This window comes from Populus nigra, chromosome 6 (assembly GCF_951802175.1).
Source record: "Populus nigra chromosome 6, ddPopNigr1.1, whole genome shotgun sequence".
In the NCBI taxonomy this organism is placed as follows: Eukaryota; Viridiplantae; Streptophyta; class Magnoliopsida; order Malpighiales; family Salicaceae; genus Populus; species Populus nigra.
Window position 1 is genome coordinate 10,873,063 of NC_084857.1, and position 15,463 is coordinate 10,888,525.

General features: G+C 36.2%; 2 protein-coding genes across 5 annotated transcripts; both read left to right on the top strand.

The window, feature by feature from the left end:
• The first annotated feature begins 2,434 nt into the window (after positions 1-2,434).
• On the top strand, positions 2,435-7,889 carry LOC133697456 (probable methyltransferase PMT2). Its single transcript, XM_062120013.1, has 7 exons — positions 2,435-2,675; positions 2,782-3,430; positions 3,526-3,736; positions 3,863-4,157; positions 4,346-4,735; positions 5,082-5,159; positions 7,373-7,889. The coding sequence occupies exons 2-7, from the start codon at positions 2,783-2,785 to the stop codon at positions 7,602-7,604; spliced, it is 1,854 nt and encodes a 617-aa protein (XP_061975997.1). The 5' UTR covers positions 2,435-2,675; position 2,782; the 3' UTR covers positions 7,605-7,889.
• Positions 7,890-9,202: 1,313 nt separating this feature from the next.
• LOC133696057 (probable hexosyltransferase MUCI70) lies at positions 9,203-15,168 on the top strand. 4 transcript variants are annotated; one of them, XM_062118080.1, is made up of 9 exons: positions 9,203-9,350; positions 9,489-9,674; positions 9,774-9,929; positions 10,570-10,925; positions 11,690-11,901; positions 12,021-12,277; positions 12,425-12,603; positions 13,087-13,195; positions 14,417-15,168. In XM_062118080.1, exons 2-8 carry the CDS (start codon positions 9,506-9,508, stop codon positions 13,156-13,158), a joined length of 1,401 nt encoding a protein of 466 aa, XP_061974064.1. In that variant the 5' UTR covers positions 9,203-9,350; positions 9,489-9,505; the 3' UTR covers positions 13,159-13,195; positions 14,417-15,168. The 4 variants fall into 4 exon arrangements, with proteins under 4 accessions (XP_061974064.1, XP_061974067.1, XP_061974065.1 ...); XM_062118083.1 differs by having other exon boundaries at positions 9,209-9,356; positions 9,472-9,674; XM_062118081.1 differs by having other exon boundaries at positions 9,209-9,356.
• Positions 15,169-15,463: the final 295 nt, after the last annotated feature.

A 15,463-nucleotide genomic window follows, 5' to 3' on the forward strand; every position in this document is an offset into this window, starting at 1 on the left:
AAAACGAGGTGTTAGTTGTTTTGGGTATAAAACCTATTTTCGACTTAAAATACATAAAAGGTACTATAAACACCTTGATAAATATATCCATAACCTAACTCCTCCAAATATATAAAAAATAAAAAAATAAAAAATAAAAATCCAAAATCAACTTGAATTAAAAAATATCATGCTGTCATATCGAGTAGATAAAAAAAAATACTTAGACCAAATTCTTTAAATAAAAAAAACTCATTAACATTAATTTTAATTAATTTTGGTCGTTGAAATCATTATCAACGACTGTATTTTAAATTTTGCTGGAATTCAGCCATCATTTCTCAAACTTTGGTATAAAATTAAAAGTTGTCATTTATTTTACCAGTTTTTCTCACATTTTTCTTCTTTCTATCAATCCAATGCTCTCTTGTAAAAAAAATATAATTAAATACTAATTCAGCTTAACTGTAAAAAAAAATTTGATAATCAAATTAAAAAATTAAAAAAATATTATTTTAATTCCAGCAATGATTTCATTATTTACAAGATACTGAAAAAAACATTTCAGCTACGGTGAAATATCACAGGGCTTAATTTCCGTCAATTTTGCGATCCTGAACCAGATCATGACATTACAAGTGACTTTAACGATCACATTTTGCAGCCTCTTGGGCTTACTTTTGATTGTTTTTCGATGGTTCATCACACTCTCTGAAAAAGAATTGCGCGTAAAGAGAGATGAATAGATGATAGAAGGGGGGGAAGGTAATGAAAGCTTGAGCCTGCAACAGCATCCTTCGCCATATCTTATCTGTTTTTTTTTTATATATATAAGTTTATATGAAAGCTAAGGGAGGCCCAGGAGCTGAGGCTTCTTGGAAAACATGGCTGCTCCAAGTGGTAGAAGCTCAATAAAGGGTACTGGGCCGTCATGTCTCCGTCGTGGTCTGTTTTCCTTTGATTCCCTGCTCTGTATCAAATATACTTTAAATTTGTTATCAAAACAGTGAATGAATATATAACACAGTAATAATTAATTTCGGTGGTAGGTAGTAATAATAATAGCAGGGGGAGGAGGTTTTGTGATTGAACACGTAAAGGAACAATAAACTTTTAGGCCTGAATATATATTTAATTATCTCAATGTCAGTCTTGGTAGAACGAATGTAAACCCCTCCTGTTAGCTGCAGCACCTTTTAAAATCTGGTGCCAGCTGTCTCGCGCATACCTGGTGCGTAAAACCAACGTGATAAATCCTCGAAATAAAATTATTTGTTTTTGTATTTTAAAAAATATTTTATTTTAAAAATATTTTTTATATTTTTAAATTATTTTAATATACTAATATAAAAATAATAAAAATATATATTATTTAATAAATTGATGTACTTAGCAAAAAAAACTCTTTAAAAAATAATTATTATTGTATTCTTAAACACCTACTAACTATTTGCATTTATTAGTTGCAATACCGCATGTTCAATGACGTGATTTGAAGTGTTTTTTAAAATGTTTTTTAATTAATATATTTTTATATTTTTTATGGTTTTAATTAAAATAATTGGAAATAATAAAAAGATATCACAATTGCATTTTAAAATAAGAACATTAAATTAAACATTGTCTAACCTGGTTGATAATAAAAGAAATACGTATTCATGTTATCATTAAATATTAAATTTAAAAAATAAATAATATGATAAATAATATATTTGGAGCAGCCAAGTCACTCAAATTATAACAATGATCGTAATATTTAATAAGATTATTATATTAAAATTAATTTTTACCGGATATTCTTAAGGTATGGTCTGATAAGAGATCGGCTTTGCTAATCCATCCTCAACCAGGATTTCATTGAACTAGGTTCAAAAGATCATGTCTTGCAATTTTTTTTGGATTTCTTTTGTTATTTTTCTTTTCATATCATGATTATGATTCTATTATACCATACATGTTGATTTTTTACTGTATTTAAAGTCATTATAACCCTCTTCGAGAGACCTACTCAATTAGATTTATTGACAAAAAAATAAAATTACAAATTTGAATTTGCAACCCTTTTAGCTTACGAATCTGTTTTCTTGCTTGGTTATATATTTTTACATCGTCTTCGCCCATCAATTCTGTTATTATATACTCCCCATCAATGAACTTATCAATGTGGACATAGACAAGTGAAAAACGACCTCGTAACATCCGTCCACACAGCTTAGTATTAAATCCCAAAAACGCTCGCTTTATTAAATCTATTAAGGCCATGAAGTCCCACAAGATCCGGGAGATGGAAAACAATTGGGTGGGCATTACTAAGTTGTTGAGGTCAAATAAAACGACACGCTCGCTTGTGCTGTCCGGTTTTTATTTTCTGAGGAAGATTGTCCCGTGGGCCCCCCTTCCCATTTAAAATCTTAAATGGGCCAACAGACACCATCCCTGTTTTGGAACGGAACCATCTCTTTTGCTTTTTTTAATAAGATGCTATAACAACCAGAACAGCTTGGAGAAGAGAGACGTGTTTCGTGGATCTAAAAAAAAACAGTATTTACGGCCTGCAAGTACTCCCTTCCTACCACTACCACTAGTGAATAGTTAGTGATATTATTACTCAATTTCTTTCAGAGATCTTGTTGTTCAACATTTACTGGTCACTGAGATCGAGATCCCCCTCTCTTGTCTGCATCTTCATGCGATCCGTAAGCTTCTCTGTTTTGCTCTGATTCAGACGCATGCTCTTTTTTTTTAAAAAAAATCTTTAGACTTGAGCTTATCTGATCTGTCACCTTACATTTTTTTTTCAAGGATGGCGTTGAAAAGCAGTTCAGCTGATGGTAGAACTAGGAGTTCTATGCAAATATTTATTGTAGCTGGGTTATGCTGTTTTTTTTACATCCTGGGTGCATGGCAAAGAAGTGGGTTCGGCAAGGCTGACAATCTTGCCGAGAGGATTATCAAGAGTACAGAAGACTGTAATATCATTCCAAATCTTACTTTCGAGACCCATCATGGTGGTGACGTTGGGCCCGACGATGATTCTGAATCTAAATCCAAAATCTATCAGCCCTGCCCTTCTCGTTTTATTGATTATACCCCTTGTCAAGATCAGAGTCGTGCTATGACTTTTCCGAGGGATAATATGATTTATCGGGAGAGACACTGTCCTCCTCAACAAGAGAAGCTACACTGCTTGATACCTGCTCCTAAAGGTTATGTCACCCCATTTCCTTGGCCTAAGAGTCGGGACTATGTCCCCTTTGCTAATGCACCCTATAAGAGCTTGACTGTCGAAAAGGCTATTCAGAACTGGGTCCAATACGAGGGCAACGTGTTTAGGTTTCCTGGTGGAGGAACACAGTTTCCACAAGGAGCAGATAAGTATATTGATCAGCTAGCTTCGGTGTTGCCAATTGCTAACGGGACAGTCAGGACTGCATTGGACACTGGTTGTGGGGTATGCTAAAGTTCTTTATATTTCTGTAAGAAATTGTGAATTTGCTGATAATCCTTTTACACCCGGTTCATATTTTTCTTTATTTATATATTTAGGTTGCCAGTTTAGGTGCATACCTCTGGAGCAGGAATGTCATTGCCATGTCATTTGCTCCGAGAGATTCACATGAAGCACAGGTCCAATTTGCACTTGAAAGAGGTGTACCTGCTGTTATTGGTGTTTTTGGTACTGTGAAGCTGCCATATCCATCCAGAGCCTTTGATATGGCTCACTGCTCTCGTTGCTTGATTCCATGGGGAGCTAATGGTGAGAGCCACTCCATATCAAGGAATTGCCTTTCTTTACTTTTGTTCCTTTATCCTATCAAGTGTTTGTTTATTGCCTTTAATTATGATAGCACTATATAAGGTGATGGGTTTTTCTTTTTCGCAGACGGGATGTACCTGATGGAAGTCGATCGAGTTCTCAGACCTGGTGGTTACTGGGTGCTTTCTGGACCTCCCATCAACTGGAAGAATAATTACAGATCATGGCAGCGTCCCAAGGAGGAACTTCAGGAGGAACAGAGAAAGATTGAAGAGACCGCCAAGCTTCTTTGCTGGGATAAGAAGTATGAAAATGGTGAAATGGCCATTTGGCAAAAGAGATTAAATGCTGATTCCTGTCGTGGTAGACAAGATGATTCTAGAGCTACCCTTTGCAAATCCACAGACACAGATGATGCGTGGTATGGCTGCCTTAAAATTTCACTTCAGTGTATTGGCCAAAAAATTCACTTCACTGTAATGGCCAAACGATGCAACATGCACACTCTCACTCATATGTGATGATATTCCTTGTGCTCCATTGTCATTGACCCTATCACTATTTTCTCTTTTGTGCTTTAGATTCATTCCCAATTTTTATGATTTGTAGGTACAAGCAAATGGAGGCATGCATTACTCCATATCCTGATAGTGGTAGCTCAGATGAAGTGGCTGGTGGGCAATTGAAGGTGTTTCCAGAGAGGCTTTATGCTGTCCCTCCGAGAGTTGCTAGTGGGTCCGTTCCTGGAGTTTCTGCTAAGATATACCAGGTGTACAATAAGGAATGGAAAAAGCATGTAAATGCTTATAAGAAAATCAATAAGCTTCTCGACTCTGGACGATATCGCAACATTATGGATATGAATGCTGGGATGGGAGGATTTGCTGCCGCCCTTGAGTCTCCGAAACTGTGGGTTATGAATGTGGTGCCAACTATAGCTGAGAAAAATACACTGGGTGTGATATATGAGAGAGGATTGATTGGAATCTATCATGACTGGTAAAATTTTGAGTTTTTGCATTCCTCTTTTTTGGATACTTTAGCTTTTTGTGTCTTTCATGACATTTTTCTGAATTTTTTTTTCAAAGCACCATAATGTTTACCACTGTTACGTTGCAATGTAGGAGAAGTTTGATGTGATTATATAAATCCTTAGATGCTTTGTGCCTAATAAGTAGCTTGTGAAGTACCCTCTAACATGCAGTTCCAGCAAAATCTACTTTCCGCTAACATAATTTTGGTCTTTTCCAGCATTGAGTTCCGAATCACTATCATTTGGACCTATGTTGACCAGATCCAGTATGATGATGAAGTGTTATTTATTTACAATGTCTGTCTATTACAGGTGTGAAGCTTTCTCCACATACCCAAGGACCTATGACCTTATTCATGCCAGTGGAGTATTCAGTTTATACAGAGACAGGTAAGTAATACTTTAGTTCTTTGTGTTACACTGACAAATACTCTCTCTCTCTCTCTCACTTAAATCTGCACCATTTTCTTTCTTTGTCATGTAAGCTCTTCTGATGGTATTTTTTGCTCCTCACTATGCTATTGCATGCTTATATTTATGCATAATGCTGTTTTCTGTTTGTAGTAAGTGCTCAAGTGCAAGTAGCTTCTTTCTGTTTGTGTCATTGGGGTATAAGTACAGATGAGATGTTCTGGAGTATTCATTTTTTAGTGTTAAATTATTTCGTTGGTGTATTTGTCAATATCATGTACATGTAGAAAATAGAAGTTATGACTTATGATGCATTGTGCATACCTAGTTATCTTTTTTGTGTTCTTTCCTCCTGTTAGTGAAGTGCACTGAACCAACTCCATTAACAAGGAAATGTGAGTTGGCCTGGTGGTTGATAGCCTTGTTACATGTTTGAAACCCATATTCTGAGTCCTCGACACTTTTTCCTTGTGTTCTTTTCAAATACAATAGATAAATTTTCAACCAAAACAATCTGCAGATATCAATTAATCCATAACTACTTAAATGATATATTTAGTGTGAGAGCAAATCTGTCTCCTGTAAAGGGTGGATCAGGGCTCTTATGCCATGATGATCAACAATGAGACAATTTTGGCATGAGATCATACATTGCAATAAGGCTTGGTGGTGTACTATATTGAACTAGATTGATATGTCCTTGATTGATCAGCCACCGAATGAATTGCATGATAACCTTGTTGTGTATTGGCATCAATATTTTTGCAATCCTTGCACAAGCTCTAACGGCAATTCACCATTTGTTATTAAATATATAATAATTAGCAATTAAATTTTGAAATATACATTCGGCCAACATAACATTTTAATTGAACTAAAGAACACGTCTTACTATAAACTGAACCTCAGTAGTTAAAGTGCATTCTAGGGTGCCTTTGGATGAATTGAAAGGCATCTTTTTTTTTTGTTTTCCTTGTTCTGTGTGACCTCCACAACTTTTATGAAAATTTTACACAATTCAGCAATTGTTTTTACACTGCACAGTACATTCTTAAAATTCAGCACCTAATTCACTAAGGATTGCAGAGTTAAAGCTTGGGGAATAGTGTATAGGTTAAGGTCGGGTTTTAAGGGTGATGTTGATGATGTAGGAAAGTAAAAGTTCAGATGGAAAATGTAAATAAACTCCAGAGACTCACTAGGGATTCCTTGAATCCACAAGGAAAATGGGAAACCTAGAAAAACACTTCGTAGAACAATGACTTTCTGCAAACAGCAATGCCCCAGAATAATGTCTAGGTGCGCACTTGAATAGGCACCAAATCCTAGTAGAATCCTATACAAAATAGGCAACCAATAAAGTAGGAAACTCCAATAATTTCCTAAACAACAATAAAATGAGAAATTATTAGGCACTCTCCGTGTATTGCTTCCTCGCTAGCATAAAAATGGAACCCACTATGGTAGCTACCCATGGTTCCACTACATTGGGAATACCTAATAATCTCTCTAAAGCAAAAATAACTAGGCAAAAATACTAGCTATCTAAACTAGGTAAACAGTTTTCCATCAGTTAAGCTTTGAGCAAATAAACAAATTAATAACAAACGATGGAATTAAGTAAACAAATTAACCCCCAGTTGGCTTTTTACCTGAATAGAGGCGTAGTGGGTTTTGCACTATATTTAGTCTGGGAGAATGCTGACATCTTGTGTCCAGCATTTGAAATGAGATGCATTGAGAACTAAATCATGGTGACTTTGAATCAGCCTACTAGATGTTGAGGACTTTGCAGTACTCCTAGATTGAGTTTCTGATTAATAGTTGCCACACATGTTATTTGTCTATAAGCACTTGTGGCAGGACCGACCAACTCACTGAACTTTAGTCTCACGCTTGTTGGAGTTGTTTTTTCTTGGATTTTTGTCTCTCTATTTTTTCATCTCTGCCAGCTTTTGTTTTCTTGCATCTTTTTTGTTCCTGCAAAAATGAAATTTTCTTTTCATTTTCATCTCTTCTACGTTGGACATGGCTTAATTATCCGAGACAAGTTTTCTTTATCTTTAATCAACCCATTTCCACTGCCTATGGTAGAATCGTTTAGTTTTAGTTCAGTATTCTTTGATCATCTGATTCTTATATTAGATCTATAAGGCTATACGAAACTAGATTTCTCAATTAAATGATTGCAGGTGTAACATGGAGGACATTCTTCTGGAGATGGATCGGATTTTGCGACCAGAAGGTGCAGTTATATTCCGTGATGAAGTCGATGTTCTAATTAAGGTGAGGAAGATGGTAGGACAAATGAGGTGGCATACAAAAATGGTGGACCATGAAGATGGTCCCTTAGTTCCTGAGAAGATATTAGTTGCTGTCAAGCAGTATTGGGTTGCAGGTGGAAACTCCACGTCCACGCAGTGAATGGTGAATGGGAGGTACTGGTGAAATCTTCTCATCTTTCGCTGGCAATGCTTTGTTGTTCAAGACATGGCATTTATTGATCAGTTTAAAGCATGCTTCTTCTTCTCTTCTTTTTTTATTCATTGCGGAGTATCATAGAACATAGGGAGGGGGGTTACACGATGTAGTGTTTTACTAGCTATTAATATAGCCCATGATGTATTCTGGTGGTAATTTATAGACGCATGCAAATCTGTGACTGTAAGGTTTTGGACATCAATGTTTATGGCCTTCTTTTTTTCTGTCTGCCAAATTACCACAAACATTGGCCCCTCCCAGATCCCCAATTATGACTGCAGAAGTTCCATCTTCTGATCTTCAGCCATTACTGTTTAGAATGCATTGTTCTATCACCCTGCTCGAAATTCTTCATCAAACGTAGCATTTTTAAAAAACTAAGCTGGTCCCTCAACTTAAAGAAAGTTTGTGAATGTCGTCCCCAGATCTATTTTTTGTTCAATCCACTGTTAATTCTTGACATGTGACCAGGCATGTGTCTACTCATGGCATGTTGTCAAACACAAATTATAAATTGGATGGAAGAACCCTTGATTTTATTGAATAGAGGAACCATATAGATAGAAAGGAGTCGCACATTGAGAAAATATTGAGAGTAATGGGGCTAGACAAGACAGAATTGGGGATCTTTTTTTGTCTGATCATGTTCAGCATTTTGTTCATGCCTTGAAGAGAAGAGCCTATTGCTGTGCTGAGTCTACAGAAGACGGAGAGAATTGGAGAATCACTTGGTGTCGACTTCCAACAATTCTAGGATTTACAGGGCCTCTGCAACGCCACAGAAAAATTCTGAGAAAATGGCTTTATATTATAAAGGGTTGCAAAAACACGAGAAAAAAAGTAACTACACATGACGACGACGACACGTGTCTAAAAATTTCATACCTCAAGAACTTAATAATTCTTCCAAGGATGAGTGATATGTGGCACATGAGATTGTCAAAATGGTCGATTGATGAATTTTGGTTAGCCTAACAAAATTCATGTACATAAATATATTTTTTTAAAATCCAAAATTGAAAATATAAAGGTTGACTTGGCCAAAATCTTTTGTAAATACAAGGGATTAATTTAATCAAATTCATATAATATAATAAAGATATATTGTTAATTTTTAATTTTTTTTATTCAAATGATGATGACTCTTGATTATATGTATGTATGTATGGTGTTTTTTTAAAATTTATTTTTTTATTAAAATAAAATGTTTTTATATTTTTTTAATAATATATTTTTAAATAAAAACACTTGTCACACTCCAAGCGCCCTCGTAACTCGTCTCCAAAAGAACTAAAAAGCGCAGTTAATGATGCACGTGCTTGCACTCGAGAGTCGAGACTCATTTCCGCTACATTAAGGAGACGGAGGGCCAGAAAGGGATAAACGCGTGAAACTAGTGAAATCCTGAAAACTCGAGGGAAATCCTGCAAGATTTTAAACATAGAGGATTGACTTGTGAACATACTTGTACATTGGGGACTGAATTGTAGTTATTGAACGAATTATTCTTCTTTTCACATGGAGTAAAATAAAACGCCTCTATCCTACATGTCATGATCTTGCATAACAATTTGATGCACACAGAATGGAAAGAGGAGAAGAAACAACAGCATAGAAAAAAGAAAGGGAAAGAAACAACAATGGCTACTTGTTTAATGGCTTGGTGAGTCGTGAGAGATCTTGGAAGAGGTAATGGTAATAAATCATCCTCCATTATTTGCTACCCTTGCTTGCATGCATGTTGCGATTTGATCTTGAATTTTTTGGGCGTCGCATAGATCATGATGCTATTATAATTAATATTATCCAGTCCATTCCTCCATCCAGAAACCAAACCAAACCAAATGGGTGTTCATAAATTGTTACCTGCGGTGGGTCCTCGCCGAGGAAGGAGGCTGGGTCGGATTTTGAGAGTAGCGCTCAGTTTCAGGTTGTGGCTCTCACTGCTTGCGCTACTCTGCTTATTGTCTTTTGCACTGTTTGGCCTCAAATTCATTACACTTGTTGGTCGTGGTAAGCTCCTTTCCCTTCCCTGTTATAATAACAATGCCATGACTCCATAATTATTCATTTAAATCCTTCCTTTCCTTCCTGGGCTGGCTGGGTTTGTAGGTGGTGGCATGGAAAATGGCATCTCATCTTCACACCAACTACCTATCACCGGTAATGTGAAAAAAAATAATAAGGAAGTAGAGCAGCAACAACTACAACACTCTGGATTTGGTGTTGTTGTAATAAAAGCACCGGGAAGCAAGAAACGTATACAGCGTAAGGGAAATGCTCTTTTTGATCGCTCATTATTTTGATCTTTTTATGTTAAGAACATTTAAATTTTATAAGTATGTTCTTAGATTTAAAGATGAATTTCAACTCTTTAATGCATCTAAGGCCTTTGTTTTGTTAAATCCCAAGAGATACCCTATTCTCCTGTACAATAATGTCCTCAAAAGAAATCCCAGATCGTGCTTTTTGTCATTTGATTTTCTTCTTTGTGCTCCGGGATTCATAATTAGTTGTGATTCAATTCTAAGCAAAATTATGCATTTGCTCTGCAAACCACCAGATACTTATAATTGAATTGCTATAGTGATCCAAGTTATCTTCTCTGATTTTTTGGACTCGGGAGGATAACAAACATAAAAGGGTTTAGAAGAAATTTTTTTCAGACTAGAGGTAGAGGCTTGAAGAATTCAGCTACCCTAGGGAGCACTGATATAATGTAATATGCATAGCTGAGAACTCTTGACTTTATTTTTGATATTGTGTTAATGCAAATGCCACAAATAATATTATAGTTTGTGTTACCCATGACTGAATAATGTAGTTTTTTTGAGTTTGGGCATCTTTTGCGAGTAATTTCTTCTCTTTGACCCTATGCTCCTCCATCCCTGTCAATTTGATCTTTCAGATTTTCCTTGTGAAATTGGGTTTACGGAAACAGTTGATTATCTTATTGAACCTAAGGACTCGGGAAATTTTACCCAATTTTTGCTCCAGTATGTGGCTATGGAAGAGAAACCCTTGGGGGTCAATTCATTTGAATCTAGATTTGGAGGACATCAGAAACTTGAGGAAAGGGAGAAGTCTTTCTATGCTCATGATCAAACTCTTCATTGTGGTTTTGTTAAAGGACCTCCTGGATTTCCAAGCACTGGATTCGATTTTGATGAGAAGGACATGGCATACATGAGCACCTGTCGGGTTGCAGTATCTTCTTGCATTTTCGGGAGTTCTGACTTTCTAAGGAGGCCTACGAGCAAAAGAGTAAATTACTTACTAAATTTCTTTGTTCATTACATACAATGTTTAACAGCTTTGGTTCAAATAAATTCATTCTTATGATAGCTGGATTTTGCTTTTACACCTATACATCATTTGTTATTCCTGATCAAATTAATCATAATTCTCATTTAATTATATTTATTATTCTATCAAAAGTCAATTGGAAACAGAAGTTATGGTATAGAGTCAATGGCAATTTTGCTAAGATAACATTGTACTGGAAAACATTCTACTAGCTTAAAGAGAATTAGAAAGGTAATAGAAGTGAGGTATTCTTTGGCAATACAAAACAGAAGAATCATCCAACTCCAGGTTTGCTTATTTGCTCTTGCTTTCCCCCTCTAATGTGTGAACTTTTTGGAAATTATTTATAAGTTGATGTGAGCTTGTCTATTTGATATGTAACATATGAAATCTTGTGTTATCTGCTGACACTGTGATGCTAGAAAATGGAACATTTTCCAGCTAACAAATTTAGTTGCCTATTGGTGTATAATTCTAATGTGTTTTCTTATCAGTAGATGTCTTCTTTTCCCTTTTATTTTAATTGAATCCCAGGCAGACAACATAACTGCTTCTTTCAATGTAAATGTATTGAAAGAAAAATATCAATAATAGCTATAATATCACATAAAAGTGGCAGTAAAATGTTTGATAAAAGTGACATAATGTGAATTACTGTAGTGTGTATGAAGCCCCCTCTGGATGTTGATTTCAATCTTGATTTCTGCTTTTGTTTGTTTCAGATCAGTGATTTTTCGAAGAAAAATGTTTGTTTTGTCATGTTTGTGGATGAGCAAACACTGTTCAAGTTGGCCTCAGATGGACATGTCCTAGATAATAGAGGATTTGTTGGTCTATGGAGAATAGTTGTTGTCAGGAACTTGCCATACAAGGACATGCGGAGAACCGGCAAGGTGCCAAAATTTTTATCACATCGCATCTTCCCTTCTTCGAGGTATTTATCACACCATGATTTAATTATCTGGTTTGCAGCTGTAGGCTTTACCTTGTTGTTGCAATCTAAAGATCCATAATGTAGTTTTTTATTTATTCATTCACATACTCCCTTTCCAGATACTCAATTTGGCTTGACAGTAAGATGCGACTCAATGCTGATCCATTGCTGATAATTGAATACTTTTTGTGGCGAACAAGATCAGAATATGCCATTTCAAATCATTATGCTCGTCACTGTGTTTGGGAGGAGGTACTCCAAAATAAGCGCCTAAACAAGTACAATGAAACGGCCATTGATGAACAGTTCAATTTTTACAAGTCCGATGGCCTCAGCAAATTTGACCCTTCAGATCCGAATACTCCTCTACCAAGTTGTACGTATGTTAGTGTCTGTTTTGGTCTGCGAGATTGGGTTTCCCTTTATTTTACACCCTCTTCAATCCACTCCTTTCTTTTCTTTTCTGTTCTTTTCTTTTCTTTTCTGCAATTCAATCCAGCTGTTTGGTTTGTATGCTTTGCAGATGTGCCTGAAGGTTCATTTATTGTTCGGGCCCATACACCAATGTCAAATTTATTTTCATGCCTCTGGTTCAATGAAGTTGATCGATTTACTTCTCGTGATCAACTGAGCTTTGCATATACCTACTTGAAACTCAGAAGATTGAATCCCAATAAACCATTCTACCTAAACATGTTCAAGGTGATGATATATTGCTAACAAATCTACTAGTATGTGTGACTGATTATATTACAAGTCAAAGCATGCAGCATGCAAGTGGTAACTGTGCATTCATTGGAACTCTGAGCAGCCACTCCCTTATCTTAGCTTGTCAATTTATCCGGGCATGTTGTTTCTCATAAAAGTCTCTCATCTTACTGTAGCAATTTACAGGGGCACAGTATCTCTCAGCAAAGTTGTTATTCTTTATTCGCTGAGGATGTGTCCAGAAGCAACTTTAATGAGAATGCATGCCGTGCTCCCTTTATTGTTGTCGTCTGAGAAATCTACTAGTGAAATCATTGTATTTTGACATGTTTTGGCTATCTAAACAATTGTCACCAATAGAATTCTTTATCTCTTGTTGGCAGTCTATTTCTCATGTTCCTTTTGTTTGAGGTTATCAATGGAAAAGAATTATAAACAATTAGCATGAGTTAATCATCTTTTGTTGATTCGATGCAGGATTGTGAACGCCGAGCACTAGCAAAGCTATTCAGGCATCGCGCACTCCCATCTCTTCCGCCCGTTCCTTGATGAATTGAGATTTGTTTTGGCAGTTATGGCTTGGCTGGTAAGATAAAGGATATACTAATCTACTCCCTCTCCTCTTCTTCTCTCTCTGTCTTTCTTCAGGATCAGTTGGACTCTGCTTTCACTGGCAGAATAATTAGTATCATCCTTAGACTGGGATTGTGGCGTGGCATGCTGTTTCTATTGGTTATCAGATCACTGGCTAGTTATGGGCAATTTTTTATATGAATTTGAACTGATATTTTTATAATAGGACTAAATGACTAAGAAACCCATTCAATAATAGCTAAAGAGAGATTCCATGGATTTTTTGTTAATTTTTAATCTTTTGTATTGGTCCAGTGGTGGATCCTGATATTTGGATTGCATGCATCGTGACAACACCTGTCACTTGCTGCAATGTGATTAATTGAGTCTAGTTCATAGTGTCAATTAATACATCAGGTAACTCTAAAATCCTCACACGAATGTCATTACATTTGATGACATATTTTATTAGGTAAATTCTTTGAGTTTCCAATCAAACTGTCTATTGGGTCTGGTTGTTGTCTAAACAATGCTTTTCTTTTTCTTTTTCTTGTTGACTTGGGGGATAGAGGCTGTGTCTAACCCCCCAACTGTCATTCCTAACAATTTGTGTGCAATTACAGTTCCAACTGTAAATTTAATTTTTTGGCCAGGTGCAACCATCATGTAAACTTCCTGGCAAATCCAAATTGGAAAATTTCCTGCTGAAAAAATGTGTATTACAGTTGTTGAAAGTGTGGCATAGGTTTTTGGTCATGCAATTTTTTTCTTTAATTGGTTGTTGATTTGATTTCTTAATTACAGGGCAAAATTGATGTCAACATGACTTGCATGTGAGTTATAGTTGAATTGTGTAACTGTAACAGGCTGAAATCACTGGTCTGTGACTCTCCTAATTAAACTTGAATGGCATTGAGTTTACACTCATCAATAACTATTACAAACTATTTTCCATGGAGATTTTTGGCTGTTGTGTAAATAATGTAAAATATACAGTAGTCTTTAAGATTGCTGTTAAGAATCTTTAGTTGATATCGAACTTCTGATTGCATGATTATTGGCTACAACTTATCAAGGTGTATGGCAGTGTATGCACTTGCAATGTGTCATGGTGGATGACTGGGTGTATGCATCTCAATGGGCATGAAGCTTTGACATAAAACTACTTGATAGGTCCATGATAATTTACAGAATCTGAGCAAGTTATTTGATGGGTTTTTTATCGACTGTGCAGGGACATCCACTAAAGAGAAAAAAAGGTTTCTATGTGATTTCCTCCAGCTCTTTCAAGAATCTAAGAGATGTCAGCTGCCTTGTGAGTTATGACAGATTTGTTATGTTTTGCACTGTAGCTGATGGTAATGACTTTGGATGTCTGATGTATTTGGCCAAGTAATCTTGACAAAGAGGTGATGCTAATCTCTCCTTACCAAATGGTCTAATGGTCTTTGATGGTCAGCTATATGATATGGTAAAGGGATTCCGAGATGTCAGTGAAATCGGGTCACGTTGCACTTCATCCCGCAAATAATTGTTAGTTTTGAGTTTCAACCTCAACTGCAGAAGGGGGAAAAGAGGGAGAGGAATTACTGCAATGGCATCGGCGAAGCTGATAACCATTGATTAGATCAATGAGTCAGAATTTTTGGGGTCTTTTTTTGGTATTTTACTCAACTCCTGTGGTTTAAACGACTTTGGCTTACTGGTGTTGGTATTCCAGACTTACCAGGGGGGAGAAGGCATTGCTTTTCCAGATTATTTGTTAGGTGTTCTCCTTTGAACAATGATGGTGAAGAATGCTGCAAGTGCTAAACAGTCTTTTTTTTTTGTTTCCCCATTTATACCCTCAATCCTTTCCTGTAGCGCAGTAGGCTGGATGGCTATTTTTATTAGAAGAGAGAATGTTTTGTTCCTTAACTGTCTGAGAGTATGCTGGTCAAAATTTTGATATTTTTCTTCTATGTATCACTTTAGCTGTTCTTAGAAGTGTAATCATTATGCATGTTAATCTGGGAAGGTTAATCTCGACCACACATGCACAAGCAGAGAGACGGAATGAATATTTGTGAATGTATAAGCATGGAAATCTTGATGAGACTCGTAACATTTTCTGAACTTTCAAATCATGCTTTGTATAAAGAGTGCAGAACCACCATGAAAGAGAGGATATGAATGAAGGTTCGGAAAATCCCTTGGAAGCCATGGTGCCAAACAATTTTCCACTCTTCTTCGTTCACCGCCACCACTTTTCTAAACATGCTATGTGATCAGTGAGAGTGGT